This window comes from Zea mays, chromosome 5 (genome assembly GCF_902167145.1).
Source record: "Zea mays cultivar B73 chromosome 5, Zm-B73-REFERENCE-NAM-5.0, whole genome shotgun sequence".
Classification (NCBI taxonomy): Eukaryota; Viridiplantae; Streptophyta; class Magnoliopsida; order Poales; family Poaceae; genus Zea; species Zea mays.
Window position 1 is genome coordinate 67,176,508 of NC_050100.1, and position 18,413 is coordinate 67,194,920.

Here is an 18,413-nt window from a genome sequence, read left to right on the forward strand (position 1 = left end):
ACTCTCCTCAATAAGTACCACATCATCGGCAAAAAGCATACACCACGGTAAAACTCCTTGTATGTCCCTTGTGACCTCATCTATCACCAAAGCGAAAAGATAAGGGCTCAAAGCCGACCCTTGATGTAGTCCTATGTTAATTGGAAAGTCATCGGTGTCTCCATCACTTGTTCGGACACTTGTCACAACATTAGTGTACATATCTTTAATAAGATTAATGTACTTTGTTGCTACTTTGTGTTTTTCCAAGGCTCCGGCTCCGTTGATTCCGTAAAATGCGCTCTCACAGGGAATGACTCCCTCCCAAGAGCCTCAAGAAAGTGACTCTGTTGCCAGAGCCAGTGCAGTTGGAAGAGCGGGAGCCCGAGCATTTTGGAGCCCTCTCAAACACGCCCTTATTTTCAAGTCTGGGCTCGCACTTTACAAAGCTCCTAATAGGCTGATTCACTTAACTCTAAATTTGTCCTAATATATATCCGCACTTTACAGTGCTTTGTAACTCAAGTCAGAACCCAGACTGGAAAACAACAGTGCTTTCCTCTACAGCGGCATCGGCAAAAGGGAAGAAATAGAGCCCGTTCCCGGACCAATAAGCCCAAAGGCCCATCAACCGAGAGCCTTCGTCTTCCTTCTCTCATCCTTTGCTCCTCTTCAAACGCTCGAGAAAGAGAGAGAGACTAAATCCTCCCTCGAAACCCTAGCATAGCCACTGCCTTCCCGCACGCTAGGAAGGGGAAGATATGGGCGCCGAGGAGGACGCCGCTGCACGCCGCGAGCGTCTCCGCGCCCTCCGTGCCGCCAAGGACCTCCTCTCCACCCCCGACGGCGCCCCAACCCCTTCCACCGACGGAGAACACCAGTAAGATCACCACCCCCACCACGGGAACTTCCCTCCTTATAAGAATCAAGGCATGCTCTCGTTTTTCGTCATGGATCAAGGCTTTTCATCACTAACTCATAAGGTGACAATAAACTGACGACTGTGATTTCTGAACGAAGGCATTAACTCAATAATGTGACCCACCTGGGGGCCCATTTTTTTGCTATCTGCTTATGATGTCTGAATCAGGCATCCCGGATAGCGGGTGTGGTGCGGTGCTAGTGGCTACTCAGTGCCTGTGTGCCTGATGTTGGAAACTATGAGCTTTTTTGTATTTCTGTTATGCCAAATAATAGAAATGGGGGTATCCTCGTATCAAAAAAAAAAACTCAATAATGTGACGTCATGCTATCCAAATTCTGATGCATGATTAAGGCAGAAGTTCAGTGTTCTAGAATAGTTCCTTTGCTTATACATATATGTTTAATGTCGCTAGAACTGAAGACTTTCTTTCACAGTGTTTATATTGAGTAAATGCAATGGTCAGCAAACCTACTAGTCATTTCACTCTGGGTTGTTTGACTTACAAAGCACTGTTGTTTCAAAACTCTAGTAGTTACAATTTCGATAAAGTGCGGATATATAAAGTCCAAATGATGTCTATAGCCTGTGTCAATGTGTCTTATTTTTATTGATTGTATCAGAAATGGCAACCATGAGATGGCAGAAGAGCCAGAATTACCAGGTCATCAGGATGCACCTGGTGAGGCTGCTAAAGAGGATGGTAGCCCCACTGAGGAGGCCGAAGAGGTTGAAGATGATGGGTAAGGCAATGAAGCTGACAATCTTTACTCAGTATATGACGATGCACTTCTTATCCTACTCATAATTCGCACCTGTTTGCAGACTCCATATATGATAATAGTTCATGTTTTTGTTCATTTTGTGAAATTCTATGTACGTGAAAAATAAGAGTCTCTAGCTTGGCATTAGTGGTTTTTAAGTCTGGGTTGTTTCTTAATGCTGTGTGAGCGAGTTAATAATTTTATAGAAGAAGTGACAACTGTGTGTTAATTTTGATGCAGTGAGCTTCCAGCCATGAAGTTCAGAAACTACCTTCCCCATGATGAACAACTTCGAGGAGGCAAGCTGGCTCCAGTGTCTCTTCCCAAGTTTGAAGACCCAATTAGTGCCGAAACTGCAGAGCCAAAGGAAGTGGAGGTACAATTGTGGTGTTCCCAATTTCAAGAACTCTTGCTTGTACTTTTGGCGAGACAAAACTGTCAGTTAATCCTTCAACGTTATGCTGTGCATGCAGAACCTTTTTGGAAACATAGCACCAAAGAATCCAAATTGGGATCTGAAACGTGATGTGCAGAAGAGAATTGATAAACTGGAAAGGCGCACGCAGAAAGCGTTGGCTGAGATTGCATGTGAGTGTTCGTATATGTTTAATCTGCAGATGCTTCATCTGTTTTAGTTCGTTTAGGGTTTCAACGTATCTACTCCGGGTTGCAGTGGAACAGCAGAGGGAGAAGGAAGCCTTGGAGGAATCTCAAGATTGACCGACCTGTATAAGTGACCAGTGACTCATGCTGGTTGGTCCCTCGAGCAGACGTCATTATCTTATTTAGATAATGTAATGTACTTTGGGATGCTCTGTGTATCTACCATCTTGGGATGTACTGAATTGAGTTTGGGACGTGTATCTACCTACCATCTTGTATTGTCAGCTCAAGGATGTAGCAAACTAGTAGCAACTTCAAAAAATGAGATGTAGCAGTCCTGTTCTGTTAGACGGACCTGGTCAAACTACCGTACTAAATACAAACAAAGCACACCTTCATGCTGTGTTGGACTCGGTATTCTCAGGCAATGGACGAATAATGACTTCTTTTGTTGTGTTAATTCAGTGGGTGAGATGAGAGATGCATACATCCATCTGTGTGGTACAATCATATCTCATAAGCTTTTTCTTTCTTTCTTTTACATAATACAAGTGCTCCTAATTAGGAGCTGTTGCTAGGCGCTGCAACTGATTAATTTTCATTTTGTCGAGTAACATCCTTAAAATGCCTAACTAGGAGCAGGAGCAGGAGGGGTGGTGGCCTGCTCCAAGTCCGGCAATAGCAAGCGGTTGTTCCTCGCGTTCTCCCGCATCTTCCCGACGAAACGCTTGCCCTTCTCTTCCAGCTTGTCGCCCATCCTCCTTCCTAGATCCATCACCCGTGCACGCCTCTTCCTCTTCTTCGCATCTCCCTCCTCCTCAGCAGCAGAAGGTGATGCTTGCTGCTCCTCCACAGGGCCTGCTCTCTCGTCTCCGCTGCTGCTCAGCAGTGGCATCCTCAGCTGTTCCCTTGTTGCATCACCATTTGCTGAAACCAGCCAAGACTGCGAGCTCGTTGATGCTTCTGCCTGCTCTTGCTCTTGCCCATCAACACGTATCTTTGTCTTGTTCCAGGAACCGTTGGTGATTCTTTTTGTAGACGGCAGCGGACTCGACTTGTTCTTTGCAATGGCCTTGGATGTGGAAGCTTCCCCTGGCATCATCTCTCTAGTTGTGTCTGCAGCACGCCTATCAGCGGGCTCACGGTTCAGCCATATAAAAGGTGCAATTCTGCGGGGCACCCAGTCATCCGTATCTGCTATCATCCAGGAAATAGGAAAGCTTTCACAGTTGGGCATCACCAAGATCTGACGAACCGAAGCCTGTATGAATGTAGGACATCAGTCCAACAACCCGTATTCAACCAGCAAAAGCAACAACTTAGTCATGACCCATGGAAGGCAAGTAAAAACACCTTGATCCTGTTGCCGATAAGCGAGGCGATGTAACTGCTGCTTATCTTCCTATCCCCAACCGATGATTCCAACTCCCACTCTATCTCCGGCATGGACGTAAACCCATACCAAACTCGATCACCCGGAGGAGGCTTTAGATGTATCCGCATCGTTCCACGAACTGAAGAAATTTTAATCGCCAATGATAGCGGCACCTTTGTTTTTGTTTTTTTTACAAAGAAAGTGAGAAAGCACAGTCCAGGTCAGAACTACATGCCAACATTCCAAACTGAAGCAAAACACTACACATAAATATAGAAATATGGAAAAATGATCACTCCTTAGCACACAACCAATTGCCCATCTGGTAATGTGTATAAGTAAGGTATATATATGAAGAGAGAGAGAGAGAACTAACCTGTGAAACCTGGTCCGCTATTGAATTCAAGATACTTCTCCACCTTGACATATATGTTGATGCCCACCCAGCGCTCTTTGATTTCCTTAAGGTATCTGCCATAACCACAAAAGGTCATGAATCACATACTATTTACTGGATCATTTATGGACATTGCAGAAATGATGATTCTAACAACAAATAAGTGGATTAAGAAAACATGTGAAAGAAGCGACACAAACCTGCTTCATCGTTGACCTCTGCTGCAAAATCCGAAACTTCTGAAGGCCCGAATTGGTTACCATATTGCTCAATACTATCAAGGAAATCTGAACTCGCGTCCCCATTAGGATTGCCTCTAATATCAGTCTTCATAATGTCCTTTTCCAGCTCTGGCGCCTGAACCTCAAGTCTTGTTTCGATATGCAGCAGTATTCCACTAGAACACTCGAAGTCAACTTCGAAAGCCCACGATTCGTCCAAATCCAGTGGGAGGACTCTCATTCTGTGCAGAGATGGTGGGAGCTTGCCAAGGTTGAGGTCAGTAAGCGTGATCTCACCAATGTAGGCTGGAGTTCTGGTGTTCGACAATGTTCGCTGACCAACAGGAACCAAACAAATATAAGACACGGGCAAAGGAAAAATGCACTTGAAAATGTCAGCATCATCTGACCTGAATACGTGCTCTGATGGCTTTGTTCATCTCATCATTCATTTTAGCATCAAAAAACAACCGGGAGATTAGGAGGTTCCAACAAAGTGTACCGTCATCGGCAAGCTTTTCATCCACCTTTGCACTGGGGGAAGCTGGTAGCTGGCTGTTGAAACTCATAGTGGAGCTAGGAGTACTGGGTTGGCTTGTATCTTGTTTAGATGGCGCCGGACCTGTTTTGCTCTCCTGAGAAGCCTTGGCAGATGCCTTCTTTCCCACCAATCGTTTGAGAAAACCTCGGAGTTTTGAAGGTCCATCATTCTTCACAGTGTTGTCCACAAGCACATGTTCCTGACTGGAGAGTGTCGAGGGTCCCAGAAAGGAAGGGTATCCAGCTTTCAGAGAGGACATGTAACTGCGGAACTCTTGGGTCAGCATTTCATGGGATTTGAGTTTGTCCTTGTCCGTAGTAGAAGCAAGACGGAGTGCTTTACACCATGATTCCTTCTCCCAAGAGGTGTCTGCATAAACATAGCATACCTTGCTCCCCCTGCAAATACCAGATTCCTTGCTTTCCAGTTTTATCGGATACCTCTTGGCCCTGAAAAAAAAACAGGTACTGACGGTAGTTTTAGCCAAACTGTATAATCAACTTTAGGAGCCTGCTACAGTTATTTGACTCTGATTTCTTATATAGTAGGAGTGTATCAAATCTGGGTATTGTATTATGTAGTAAGTCAAGGATCCAGATAGCTGCTAAAAGCATAATAATGCATACACCGAGTAAGTCACGCTTTGTAGCTGATGGCAAGAAAACAACAACAATAAGTAGAGAGAGATGAATGTTGAAGAGGCCAGCTACGATTTGCACTAACCATTTACGTGAGGGCAGATTGGATGCAGAAACAGCAGCAACTGTGCAACCGAGCAGGTCAATGGTTAGCTGCGAGGCATCATCGGGTCCAGACAAGGTGAGGGAATGTCCTTGAAGCGTAGCAGACATTTTTACAGGGAAAACCTCGACGAGGAGCTTCCTGTCTCTGATCCCTGGGCTAGCGCCATTGATGCTGCTATCCTTGGGTTGCTCCAGCATCCATAAGAAGCCCTGTTTACTCGTAGATAGAATGGGAAAGGTGTCAAGGTACAGGTCGTGAACGTGTGGAATACTGCAGCAGTGGATGGATGAAATGAGGTGTCCTGCAAATAACAGTGGGCGATTTTTATTTATTTATCTATTTATTTGGCTTAACCTTAACCTTAACGGATGGATTGGATTGAACTGAACAGAAGCAACAATATGAAACCTGTCGGTTGAGGCTGTGGCGAGACACAGACCGCGCCGGCGTCGGGTGGATGGGGAGTGATGGCGGCGGCGTGCTGCGTGAGGCCGATGTGCGGCGCGTGAGGCTTCGGATGGCCCAAAGGAGCGTCAGCCCCTCCGCGATCGCCAGGGAGAGGAGGCCAAGGAGGAAACCCAATCCCAGCAGCAGGAAGGCCACCGCCATGGATGCAGCCGGCCGTCGCCCGCTGGGAAGGTCCCCGTGCAGACGTCCTCCAGGAACGGAATTGGAAATTGTTTATTTATTGGCCTGGCCGGCGTCGTTACGCGAAGGAAGAAGATGACGCGGAACGGCAGGCCAGGCGCGGGCGGCGTTGGCTTCGGCCTCCGCCTCCGCCTCCACCTCACGGCAGGCCAGGCGCAGGCGGCGTTGGCCTCGGCCTCGGCCTCCACCTGCACCCGCAGCCAAATTAGACGGAAGGGAACAAACAAGGAGAAGAGCGGCAGGCAGGAAGTTGAAGACGCGGGTGGGGTGGGGGCCCGCGGGACAGAGGAACACGGCGGCGGTGGCCTCTGTGAGCTGAGCCTGACGTGTGGTGTCATTTTTTTTTCTTTCCCTCTCTTTGGTAGAATTGTGACAACACAATAAGACTATCTTCAAACTATCTTCAACTTCAAACTATCTTCAACAGATCTCCTATCTCATTCTATATTTCAAACTTGTCTACGTCTTCTATTTTATATCTCATTTTCTATTTCAAACTTGTCTGCATCTTCTATTTTACACATTCTACTGTAGACAAGACGAGCTTTGCATGCTAGGACATCATATTTTGTTTATAGCCGGGCAGGCAACTTGTCGACCAGGAAACAATCTTGACCATCATGTACTCAAATTAGATGGACTGGATTGTTGCCTGACCTGCTGACCAAACAAACTTAAAAAAAAAACCAACGTACAAATGGTTGTGGGGGCTAGGAACACCAAGGTAGACAACAAAAAACGAGATTGCACTATCAGTATATCATGAGATATACTAGTAGGAACAATTCTTATCATACAATAACACGAATTCTCATTTGGTTAAATATATAGACTACTAGAACATAGGAGTACCAAAAGTCTCTTGACCTTGCATATCAAAACATCATCTGTATTCAGACGAGGAAGCCCTGGGTTTGGCGGCATTGGACGAACTGAGGTGCAGAGACACGAATACCACGCCGATCACAACTATCAGGCACCCCACCAGCGTGCTGAAGAAAAGAGCCCCAGGCTGCCTTGTCTGCACGAATCCATATATTCCACCGGAAGTTACCACAATCATGTCGGTGAGACCGTCCCCGGAGAAATCCTCCAGGAGGTGAGCGTGAGTGGGGGGCGCTGGGAGCTCGATCATGGCCAGTATGCCACCAGAAGGAGAGAGCACCACCGCTTCCTGGTCACCACCGGCGATGATCACCTCTTTCGGGTCATAGGCACGTAGGGAGAAGGCCTTCAAGGTAGGCACCACTATGTTCTCCATCATTCCCGATGGAGATGGAAGGTTGGACCATGTCGCCCCTGATGATACTTGCCATCTCCACACCGCATCATGGCCGAGCAGCCCAGGAGAGTACGATGTCACCTACAATCACAAACACATAATCATTATATGTTTGCAGATATATGTAGGGCTCCATGTTCCATCAACTTGTACAAAGGAGTACTCACCTCTCCCCGGCTTGTCAAAAAGATGATATCACCATGGCTTCCTCTCCTGTGTTTATGCCCATCGTCTGTCTGGACCAGGATAGGAGTCGCGACCTCTAAACCAGCTGTATCAAATGTCCTCCCAAAACTTCTCGAGAAGTCACCATGATGGAACAGATTAAAATGGTTGTAATGGCAGATAGAGACGTTAAAAAGTTGCTCCCGCACTGGCACACCGGATGTAGCGACTGCCCAACAGGGTTTCAGCACTTCCATTGATCCACTCACGACAGTCTGCTCTTTAATACCATTTCCACCAACAACCTACAGCAAAACATCACTATCAGCCATCACTTCTACAAGTGGATGCACCAACAATAAAAAAAACATTGTTGCAGTTGCAGCTAGCAAGTGCTCAGCCCAATGCACGTCAATCACCTTAAAAGTAACAAGAACCAAATAGGTAAAAGATATTATAACAGCTCTAAGTTGGATCTGTCTTCCTAATGGCACATGTTAATTCTGTCATCCCTAAAATAAAGTCCTAGACATCAAATTTACAGTAAACAAAATGTCTGATACTTTAATTTTTAGCCAAGGAGATTCCTGCACCATTATATTATTGTGTGCACAGTTTTTGCACATTACACATGAGATATACAAGATAAAAACACATCCAAGAAATACAATTCATTTGAACTCGTTTTATGACATACTGGGATAAACCGATATAAAAACAAATCAAACTATAAGGATAGATAGAGAGTACTTCTCCTTCAAGAAGGATTTAATTTGAATCCCTAAAGCACTCCAACTCATTTGCTTAATCTATACTAGTCTATTAAGAACCTAATGTGGGCACCTGGTGCTACCACGGCTTCACCCTCCCCATGCCCAGCGCCCGCAAAAAAACAGTGCAGAACGAGCACTCGAACTCACACACCTCTGTTCCAGAAATTTGGGACTAACCACTAGACCACACGTACCTTAGTGTTTAAAAATAAACAAAAAAATATATTTGTAGCCTAGGCGCCGCTCTCCACGCTCTCCCACCTCGTGGCAACGCACAGGCACATACCTAGTGTTTGCATAAACATCTACTCTACAGGAGACCACAGAGTCTTATGGGAGCAGTACTCGATGGATCCAGAGCTCCCAAATTATTCTCAAACAAACTTATGGACAGAAAATATGAGTTACATTTACATCCATATTTCAACTGCCCAGAGCTACCAAAGAAATAGTCAGTACATAAAGGAAAAATTCCAGTGTAAATACACTCCTAACGCACCTGGACATGATCCAGAACTCCATCTCCATTAATATCTGCATGAAGGCCTCCTTCATTTAAATGAAGCTGGAAATGAGAATAATTTCAAAAAAAGAGAGTCAGAGGTGATATACTGTACGGTTGTATTGAATTAAAAGTAAGATAAAATTAAAGGGACATATCATGTAGACCTTGCATATTGTACGTCCAGAAGCTAGATGGACAACCTCTATCCCTTCCTTTTCATGTACAACAACAACATTAGGAACCCACCAAACTTGAGTATGATTAGTGATTGTCGGAACATACTGCATCCTCTGTGCCTGCAGTAAAAGAAACAACCTTCACCTCAGTACAAAGCATGAGGTGTTACTTTATTTTGTGTGAGCACTTAATCTATTTGGACAAAGTAACAACAGAAGTGCAACAAACAGACAGGTATGTGTGCACAAGGATGCAAGGCTATCCATGATGCTTCAGGGAGATGATTGCAATCTTTGCTATAAGACAAGGAAAATTCTGAAATGTAATAGCCATGCTTATGTGTCATTACCTTCCTGGCTTTATTTGAGTTAGCCATATCTGCAGCCTTCCCAAGAGCTCTAGCTATTCTATTGGAAGCATCCTTCCCAGGTGGATTGTGTTCAATGGGCTTGTTCACGCTATTAATAACAGCCTTTCCAGGCGTTCTCTTAACTTGTTTCCTTTTATGCTTCCTAAAATGTGCAAGTTGTAGGGTAGTATCCTCTCTCCTATCCTGAAAAGGAATACCCATACCTGAGCTCAACAGTTCCAGAGCATGAAAGCTAGGTACAAGAAAACAAGTACTATTCTTACCCAATGATGAGGCATGATGCCAAGGATTGATTCTCTGAATTCACGACATTCGAACTGAAAATTAACAAGTGACATGTTAGTTTCCAATTGGCTAAAATGCCACTGTGTGAACTAAATGCTTAGCATCTGCCTGGGTCAAAAGATAAGCTAAGAACAACACATTTGCCATGTATATTCTCAAATCAAACCAAAAATAGGTAGCAAACTTCATTAGGAAACACTACCTTTCAAGTCTAAACATAACACATTTTTAGTTTATAACATGCTACCATTAAGGAGTGTGCAGATAAGCAAGAAATTCATGTTTTCCAAGCAAGAATAAAATGATGGCAACATATATCCCAGGCTTCCTGTTGATCATAATGAAGAATTCAGGTAGATACAAAAATCTGTCAGAAGACGACCCTTAAAATAGTCAAATACATAAACCAAGCAACAAAGAGCAGAGGAAGCATTGACACAAGACTTGCTCAAAGATAAGCACTGCTCGTAGTTATTCGCTATTAAGATTGGAGAACACATTGTTCACCTGACCAGGTTGATGACTATTGAGGGCATGAACGTCGAGTTTGTAATTATGCTGTGGTAACATCACAGAAGCATCTGATGGCTGTGACTGGATGTTCTGCAGCGCCACAAGAGAAAACATAGAAAGAATGTATAAGGCTTCTGTAGACAGTAATCTTAAAGTAATGCCATGGAAATTTGAGTTTTCCATGCTTGGGGGCTCGAAATAACGGTGATCATCATTTACTACAGTGGAGGCAAAAAAAATATATGAAATAAAAAGAGAAGTTGGATCCAGTGCACCTCATTCTTCCGGCTCCATCTACGGTCGCCACTACGTCCAGCGAAGGCATAAAGGGCAAAATGGCGCAGGTCTGCATTGCCAGCCTCAGAGCCCTGCATGCAGCTCCAACACAGGGTTAGGTGTTAGTCAGTTAATCATGCAAGGAGCTTGTAGGGTAGAATACACTACAACAACAAAGCCTTTTGTCTCAAGCAAGTTGAGATAGGCTAGAGTTGAAACCCGACAGAAGCCACAAATCAAAGTTCAGGGATGTAAATAGCTGTTTTCCATGCATTACTATTCAAGGAGTGTAGAATACACTAACAAGATGAAAAGCTAAAAGCACAGAATATAATAACCTGTTTCTCACTGGCGCTTCGACGGCGATCATCCATGTTGTGTTCTGGTATCATAAATTCATCGAAGAGATCTGCTGACTGATAAGCGAATGAATCATTACAAGGGCAAGTTGCCAACATATATGTAATGTAGGCAAACAGATAGGCATGACAGTAGTGCAGACAGGGTAATAGCATCAACATACATGATGCTGCATCTCCATCCTTCCTCCAACGATGACGAGGCCTGCATCTCCATGCTTGAGAGTATAATTGGTTATGGAGATTGCGACCTCGCGGTGGTGGGCGGCATGAGGGAAATCGTCCTGGAGGTTGTGCTCCCACAGCTTCTTGAGGTTATGGTCGAAGCACATGACTGACCATCCGGAGGTGACGACGACGAGCACCTGCTTCCTGACCTCGCCAGGTCTGTAGGAGCGGTCGACGTTGCCGACGGCCATGGCGATGGGGCGCCTCCCCGAGGCGAGGCGGACGTTGTCGGGGAGGAGAGAGATGTCGGCCATGACACGGGCCTCCTGGAAGGCGGAGTCATCGTTGAGGTGGCGGGCGTGGGGCGGCTGGAGAACCTGGATCTTGGCGTCGTGGGTGGGGAGGAGGACCTCGGGCTTGCCGTCGCCGTTGAGATCGGCGACGAGCGGCGGGGGCAGGCGGTCGGCCTCGTACTTGATGGGGAAGTCCTCGTCGGTGAGGTGGTACCAGGACTCCCGGAAGGAGAAGTCGCCTTCGTGGTGGAGGGAGAAGAAGATGGCGAAGGCGGCGAGCAGCAGGATGCCCAGATCCCGCTTCCGCATCGTCGTCGAGATCAGAATCAGGTCAAGTCGTTGGGGATCGGATGAAATGAAGCACCCCTAATCCTAGTAGAGACCGAATCCCATGAATGAAGAAGCTAGAAGATGCTGGAGCTGCTACTGCTGCCGTCCCTCGCCTCGTCTTCTTCCTCTCGACAGACAACGAGAGAGCGAAGCGAGAGCCTGCTGCCGGCCTGCGGCCTGCCGCCGCGCCGACCCCGACTCGTCCTGCTCCTGAACTGACAGCAGGCCGAGCTGGATTTCAAATGGGCTTTATCTTTCGGTCCGGAGCAGGGCCACATACGAATGGGCTTTACTGCTGCTACTGGAATCTTTTTTTTTCTTTTTATTACACACATTGGACCTGTTTGGTACTCCTTTTAAATATAGAATTTGAATTCGTGTATAACTAGCTGCATAAGAATCTAAATATCGTGAGGACTTGTGTGCGGAAAATATGAAGTGTTTTATAGAATTTAGGAACTAGAAAACCGTGAATTCCTCTCCTGGCAACGACTCGAGGATTCTATATTCTTATAGAAACAGACTGATAAGTAAAGTGTTTAGCTGTCAGAATCATATTCTTTTCATCTTTTTCAACAATTGTGACGAGCACAATCTGATCATAAGCTAAAAGAAACATCCCCATTATCGGGACAAATTTTGGCAACAAGGGGAGAAAAGGGGATGCAATGAATGTTCAGCATGCCCAAATAACTTGTAATATTGACATTTATGGTGTGTTTGGTTTGAGGTAAAAGTAGATGAGGTGGGGGCTACACCGTTCTCTCGATTTTTTGGGGCCACATTGCCACCAAAAAGTTGCTCCGGTGTTCACCTTTTCCTTACGTGACTCTCATCCAAACACTATAGAAAATATAGTCGTATCCTTTCATTTCTCCTTATACGTCCAACCAAACATACCCTCGATAGTTATAATAGTATATGTATACAGATAGAATGAAGAGAATCATGCATGTGAAGTAAATGCCATACTCGATACCACTACTACACCCATAGAGCGTGAAGATATGTGAAAAATATAATTAGAGCGTATGGACTACTGAACTGATGGTATGTTTGGTTTGTGGAGTCATCCTATAATTCTAATTCAAGAGGTGATGCGTCATGAGTTTATCTCATAAATTTTAATGGAATCAACCCATTCTTCACGTATATACTAATTATTAGCTTATGAGGAATGGAGCGGTGATAGATCAGCTCATTCTATTCCACGAACCAAATAAAAAAGTGAAATGTGATAAGAAGATGGACCACTTTATTTCTCAAACCAAACACATCATAAGTTTACACCCCACAAAGTTGTTATAAAGTGTAAAGATAGCAGAAAGATCTATAAATTTATAGTGTGTTTGGTTTGATGAATGAGGTGGTTTATTATCTTCTCACTCTTCAATTTTTTGTTTGGTTTGTGGAATGGAGATGAGTTGATCCATCTCAATCCTCATAGGCTAATACTCCCGCTTCCCAAATTATAATTTGTTTGTTTTTTTTATCAAGTTTGACTTGCTCGTCTTATTCAAATTTTGGCAAAAATAAAAATTTCAAAGTCATAATTAAAGTATATGCTAAACAAAATTACGGTAAAAATTGATAATAATTATGAGTTTTTTTAATAAGACAAGACGATCAAACTTAGGTTAAAAAGTCAAACGGATTATAAATTGGAATGAATAGAATAATTAGTAATAATATAAGGAATAAATTCATTCTACCAAATTTATGGAATATTCATAATGCAGCACCTCGTCTAAAATGATTGATTCTTCAAAAACAAACACCCTTTAATGAATTTAAGACTACCTTATATCTAAAATGTAGATTCTAACTCCACTAAAATGAAAGAATGCAAAGTTCCAATGACACCCAAAACATCGTTCATGTACATAAACAAGAGCTTTTATATTTTTGATACACATAAAGAGAGCGACAACCTCGGTGCGGTGACACAAAAAATATGCCGTGCCATCCTCTTAACTTGTCCAAGTATAAGCATAGAGACCTGATGCTATTTCTGACTCATGGAATTCATCTTACATTGTACAAGGCAATAATAATATAGGAAACACATCTGCTCTAGGCTATGTAAGTTTCCTCATCAAATAACTGCACAAGTGTGTATATCATGACACTATACAACTCTCCCGAACAGATATTTCCAACGGAAAATTACAGCACTTTCGGAAACCCCCTGTTACTTTGTTAGTTTCAACTTCTCCATCAGCTCCTTGTATTGACGATAATGTTCCCGCTTTTAACTCATGTGGATAAAGTTATGATGTGTGTGTGTGTATGTAAGTCATCATCCTATAACCAACCAACCGTCTCGTCATCCTATAACCAAACAAGTGTTTTTGACATGAAGCAGAAGATGCTCTCCGCTTCCAAACTCTACTGCTGTGACTGTGGCCACTGGCCAGTTTTGTTATCAGAAGTGTCACACTCTGCTTTCCAAGTAATCAAGAATCAAAAGGATCCCTCCATCCTTCATCTTCCCTTACAGCCCTGTTCCACCTCTCCTTGAACTTCTCCAGCTCAGCCGATGATTGTCTTCGTATCTATTAAAGCAACAGTAGGTAACATGTCAACCTTTAATCCTTTGATCCGGGAAGATAAAATGCCACAGATTATACTCACGTGGGTCCTCAAATCCAATGATCTTCGAGGTGTCTGCGTCAACAAGATGTCAGTAGCGGCACATGCAAATTTTATTGAACGATCATGAATTCATGACACCTAACATTACTATCATGCAGGTATATGCCAACTAGGGTAAAAGAAAAGCACACAAGGAAAATCGATGCTCTGGTAGTTTTTTTTTCAAACAAAGTTTGGATGAATCAGTACACTTCATCCTTGGTCCTACCGGACTCCAAGTTTCTAAAAAAATAGTTTGTTGCTGAGATGTCAAGCACCTTGCTGCTAAGTGATGGCCCTCCTAATGATGGTATCCCTTGATGAACTACATACTCACTGTCAATAACACCAACTTTCTCTGTTCGATCACCCTGAAATATCATGTGACTGTGTCAATCAACCTGAAATAGCATGCCCATGCTCCACCGTGTTTAACAAAGGACATGGAAGCTGAAATAGCATGCCTCAATAGTCAACAGACATCCTATCAAAATATCTTTTAAGACTGTTAACATATATTGAGAACCTGAGCGCAATATCCAAGCTTCATGTCAAGACCCCATCCATGAATAAGATCATTCTGCAAACACAAATGATTAAACAAGTGTATTAATTATTGAAATTCATGACCTTCCACTCACACTTAATAAAATGAGACAATGACTCATATTGACCAATTTATTATCACAATAATCTTTACAAAAAAATAGGCTAGAGGAATAGTATTTGCACCTGAATTAGATGCCATACACATTTCCAAGCAGTGCGAGAAAAAACTGGTGCCATGCCCTCTACCCACCTATCAAGAATGTGAATCAAAACTCTTTAACTGTTTGACAGAGTAAATGGTGGAATATGTTTGTTCATTAGATAATGGGTCGAGAATAAGTCAGGTGCACAATATGATTTTGCTTCATAAATCAAATGTCCAAAAGATACAATCCAAATGGTGCCCTGTTTAGGGACTAACATAAATAGGAATATACCATCTCAATGTAACACAAAAAAAAAAACTTAGTCTATCTTCCAAATAAAATAACTGCATAAGGCTAAAGCATACCCTGTACATGGAGGTCCTTTGCTCTCGTCAGAACAATTCATACTAGGCCGATTGTCGTATATTCTCCTGCATAAATAGTGAAAATGTGTTTTTAGATAATAGAAAGACTTTCAAAAGAAACATAAATGTTTTCTTTAAAAAAAAATAGAAAGACAAAATCACCTGTGAACTTTTGCCATCTTATTACGGATTGTGATTCGATGGTGGATATCAGTTGATAGATCAGGGTCCAGAGCAGGTTGTGTTATTTCCAAGCCTTCGGACACCATTATATCAAGATATCTAGGACCAAACAACACGAAAGATGAGGAAGCGTATTTGCACATAAAAACACAATTAAATCATAGATGTATTCACAGGAAGCTTCTACAGTAGAAAGGAAGTGAAGATGACATTGTTTGAAGTTCTTACTCAGTTTCCCTCTGAACAGATCTCACTAAACAGTTACGAAAAGAGGCTCAAACTGGCTGCACATATTCCCATTCTAATAAATAATATCTGATTAATGTTTGATAACTACCAGGCCATAGCAAAAAAGAGTATGAGAATCAATTAGTTGATCTGCTCTAAAATGGCTGATATCCAGCACTTGGATGACAATATGGTAAGTTTTGGTTCCACCGTGACAACTGAGTAGTGTGTCTGACTATAGGGAAAGAATTATTATGTCCATAATGCATACCTTCTAGGGTTGAAGTTCTCCACTCCAAGGTCTTCATCCCATAGAAAAATGAAATCATAGATAGCCATGACATCAGGATGCAGAAAACGCTTAGCAAACCACCTGAAGAAGGGACATGAGTTCATTCTTCTGAGATGTGACAGAATATGATGGAAGACTAACAGCTGCGCATAAGGGCTGTCGAACTTGCAGCTACCATATATAACAGATCAATGTACTTTCATAAAGTTTACCATTTTGTTTGGTTGTGAGCAAGGATGTGTATGGCCTTATCACTCCACTCAAGATGACGCCATCCATCTACATTTCCATCATAATGGAAGAGCATGACTGCATAGTTTTCCTTCAGAAACTGAAGAAAGCAAACGGTAACAGATCGTATTTAGTGAAGCTCTATTCTCTTTTACTGAACAACATGGTCAGCTAAGCGTAAGAGAAAGGAGAAGCATGCAGACCTTACGGGCCATAGTGTCAATGTTTTTTATTTGGGAGATGCCGACTGCCATGGCGAGGAGAGCACTGTAGTCACTGTTTTTATTCTGCGCGCAGAGTATGGAAGGAAATGAAGTAGGCAGAACAGATAACAAGATGTGAGAACAACTAGTAGTCCAACGAGTAACCGGCACATCATGTTATATGTACATGGATCATGGATGAACGGGATCTTTAGTTGAGGATGGTTTGTTTGTTTGTTTGTTTGTTGAAATTGAGAATGGTTTGAACAAGACGGTAGCGGTGACTCAACGACATGCTTCAGCTTCTACCGGTGACCTATCGCCTTGTATTCTTTATTTGCTATCGATTGACCAGACGATTACCGTTGCCATATGCAAGTAGCGATAATTCGTCGCGAGCGAAGCATGAACTGATCTGTTAGAAGCAGTGAGCAACCAAAAGCAGAAACCAGAAAGCGAAAGACTGTGGGTATAGTACCTTGTGGGTGGAAGCAGTGTCGTCCTCCCAGAGCGGGCGGAGGGACATGTCGGAGTGGCGGTGGACAATCCCGCGCGGCAAGGAGTGGGCGCCGTTCCTGTCGGGGCCCCAGCGAATGCGATTGCGGCTGCGGATCGCGTTATTCTCTTGCGTGGCAGAGGCAAAGCCGGCCTTGCCGAGATCCACCTGAAGATAAGATACAGCAGCATGTGTATTATCCCCGGGTTGAGAGCAGCGGGCGAGGGTGAAGAAATAAGCGAGAGAGAGAGCTAAAAATGGAAAGACGGGCGTGGACGGAGGAGGGAGGGAGGGAAGAGGGCGACCTTGAGGTGGTGGTACTGGATCTGGAGGCAGGCGAGGAGGACGAGTGCGACGACCGCCGCCACGACGCCCCAGCGGCGCGGCGGCTGGTGCTTCATGTCGTCAAGGGCGGGGCCGGCGGAGAGCTTCGGGGCTGGTCTGGTCTGGGCTGGTCTTCAAGGTTCTGGAGGGAGGGTTCTAGTTCTTTCTAGAAGGTGAGGAAGGTGGCGCTCCGTCTCCGCAGGGGAGAGGGGCAGGGGCCGGGGACGAGGAAGAAGAAGAGGAAGGTCCCCCTGTCCGCAAAAATTGCTTGCATTGGGTGCGGTCGCCGGTCGGTCCGTGATGAGTGAAATGAACCCTACCCTCTGCCAAACTGCCCAAACACCAAAACCACTAGTACGCACTGTACCTACTAACAACAATGTTATCATCGTTTGCTTTTCTGATATCGTATTCAGATTCAGAGGAAGAAAAAAGAAAAGGGAAAGCGATCACTCCCTTGTCACTACCATTTGTATCATGGGCTATGTCATTCTCTATCGTATTTACTATTTTAAACTCAACTCTACTACTATTTACTATCTAAAACGATCCTTACGCCATAAAGGAAGGGACAGAAAATTAGGCAATTCATTTTTAATATAGATCTATAATCCTAAACCATTTCTTCCTTTATATTGTCAGTTGTTAGATTATGTTTCAGACAACTTCACCAACTAAAATCGAAAACAATTTTACTCTACAAAAAAGTTGGTTAAACGTTTCAGATCCACCAAGTCTAGATTCACCCAATACAAACAAATGTAGTGACTAGATTCGCCAAGCTTGTTAAAGAAGTTTAATGGAGCCGATATATCTCTACCAACACTTATTAGATATATACCGATTCGTTATTTTTCATTTACGAACTCTACTTCCTAACATCGTTTACTTCGCTCGCTTGCATCAACCAGCCGTGCCCCACCCGCCCTCATCAGCTCTCCCTACTCGCGTCTACTCCGTCCTTGCCCCACTTCGGTCCACTCTCTTTCTCTTCGGCCGCACGCATGGTCATGCTTGCTAGTAGAACTAAATATTGATTCAGACCGGCTTGGATCTTGCGAGTTTGAGTTGG

At 43.9% G+C, this 18,413-nt stretch overlaps 4 protein-coding genes across 5 annotated transcripts; 1 reads left to right on the forward strand and 3 right to left on the reverse strand.

The window, feature by feature from the left end:
- Positions 1–707: 707 nt before the first annotated feature.
- Positions 708–2,726, forward strand: LOC100273359 (uncharacterized). The gene is made up of 5 exons (NM_001147798.1): positions 708–859; positions 1,525–1,644; positions 1,906–2,041; positions 2,139–2,253; positions 2,339–2,726. Exons 1-5 carry the CDS (start codon positions 741–743, stop codon positions 2,383–2,385), a joined length of 537 nt encoding a protein of 178 aa, NP_001141270.1. The 5' UTR covers positions 708–740; the 3' UTR covers positions 2,386–2,726.
- Positions 2,697–6,522, reverse strand: LOC103626492 (uncharacterized). The gene is made up of 7 exons (XM_008646909.3): positions 5,955–6,522; positions 5,526–5,847; positions 4,672–5,251; positions 4,241–4,595; positions 4,020–4,114; positions 3,622–3,816; positions 2,697–3,529 (listed from the first exon to the last, which is right to left on the reverse strand). The coding sequence occupies exons 2-7, from the start codon at positions 5,741–5,743 to the stop codon at positions 2,897–2,899; spliced, it is 2,076 nt and encodes a 691-aa protein (XP_008645131.1). The 5' UTR covers positions 5,744–5,847; positions 5,955–6,522; the 3' UTR covers positions 2,697–2,896.
- A 397-nt stretch (positions 6,523–6,919) lies between these two features.
- On the reverse strand, positions 6,920–11,913 carry LOC100383154 (uncharacterized). Its single transcript, NM_001175819.2, has 10 exons — positions 11,064–11,913; positions 10,879–10,956; positions 10,540–10,632; positions 10,259–10,354; positions 9,730–9,783; positions 9,446–9,649; positions 9,084–9,215; positions 8,914–8,979; positions 7,644–7,946; positions 6,920–7,557 (listed from the first exon to the last, which is right to left on the reverse strand). The coding sequence occupies exons 1-10, from the start codon at positions 11,667–11,669 to the stop codon at positions 7,078–7,080; spliced, it is 2,112 nt and encodes a 703-aa protein (NP_001169290.2). The 5' UTR covers positions 11,670–11,913; the 3' UTR covers positions 6,920–7,077.
- A 1,661-nt stretch (positions 11,914–13,574) lies between these two features.
- LOC100191893 (uncharacterized) lies at positions 13,575–17,719 on the reverse strand. 2 transcript variants are annotated; one of them, NM_001137317.2, is made up of 12 exons: positions 17,323–17,640; positions 17,000–17,185; positions 16,522–16,605; positions 16,300–16,418; positions 16,067–16,168; positions 15,547–15,666; positions 15,385–15,450; positions 15,057–15,123; positions 14,851–14,904; positions 14,603–14,695; positions 14,325–14,357; positions 13,575–14,245 (listed from the first exon to the last, which is right to left on the reverse strand). In NM_001137317.2, the coding sequence occupies exons 1-12, from the start codon at positions 17,416–17,418 to the stop codon at positions 14,147–14,149; spliced, it is 1,119 nt and encodes a 372-aa protein (NP_001130789.1). In that variant the 5' UTR covers positions 17,419–17,640; the 3' UTR covers positions 13,575–14,146. The 2 variants fall into 2 exon arrangements, 1 of the variants encoding a protein (NP_001130789.1); XR_566509.4 differs by having other exon boundaries at positions 13,666–14,245; positions 14,789–14,904; positions 17,323–17,719.
- Between the last annotated feature and the right edge of the window lie 694 nt (positions 17,720–18,413).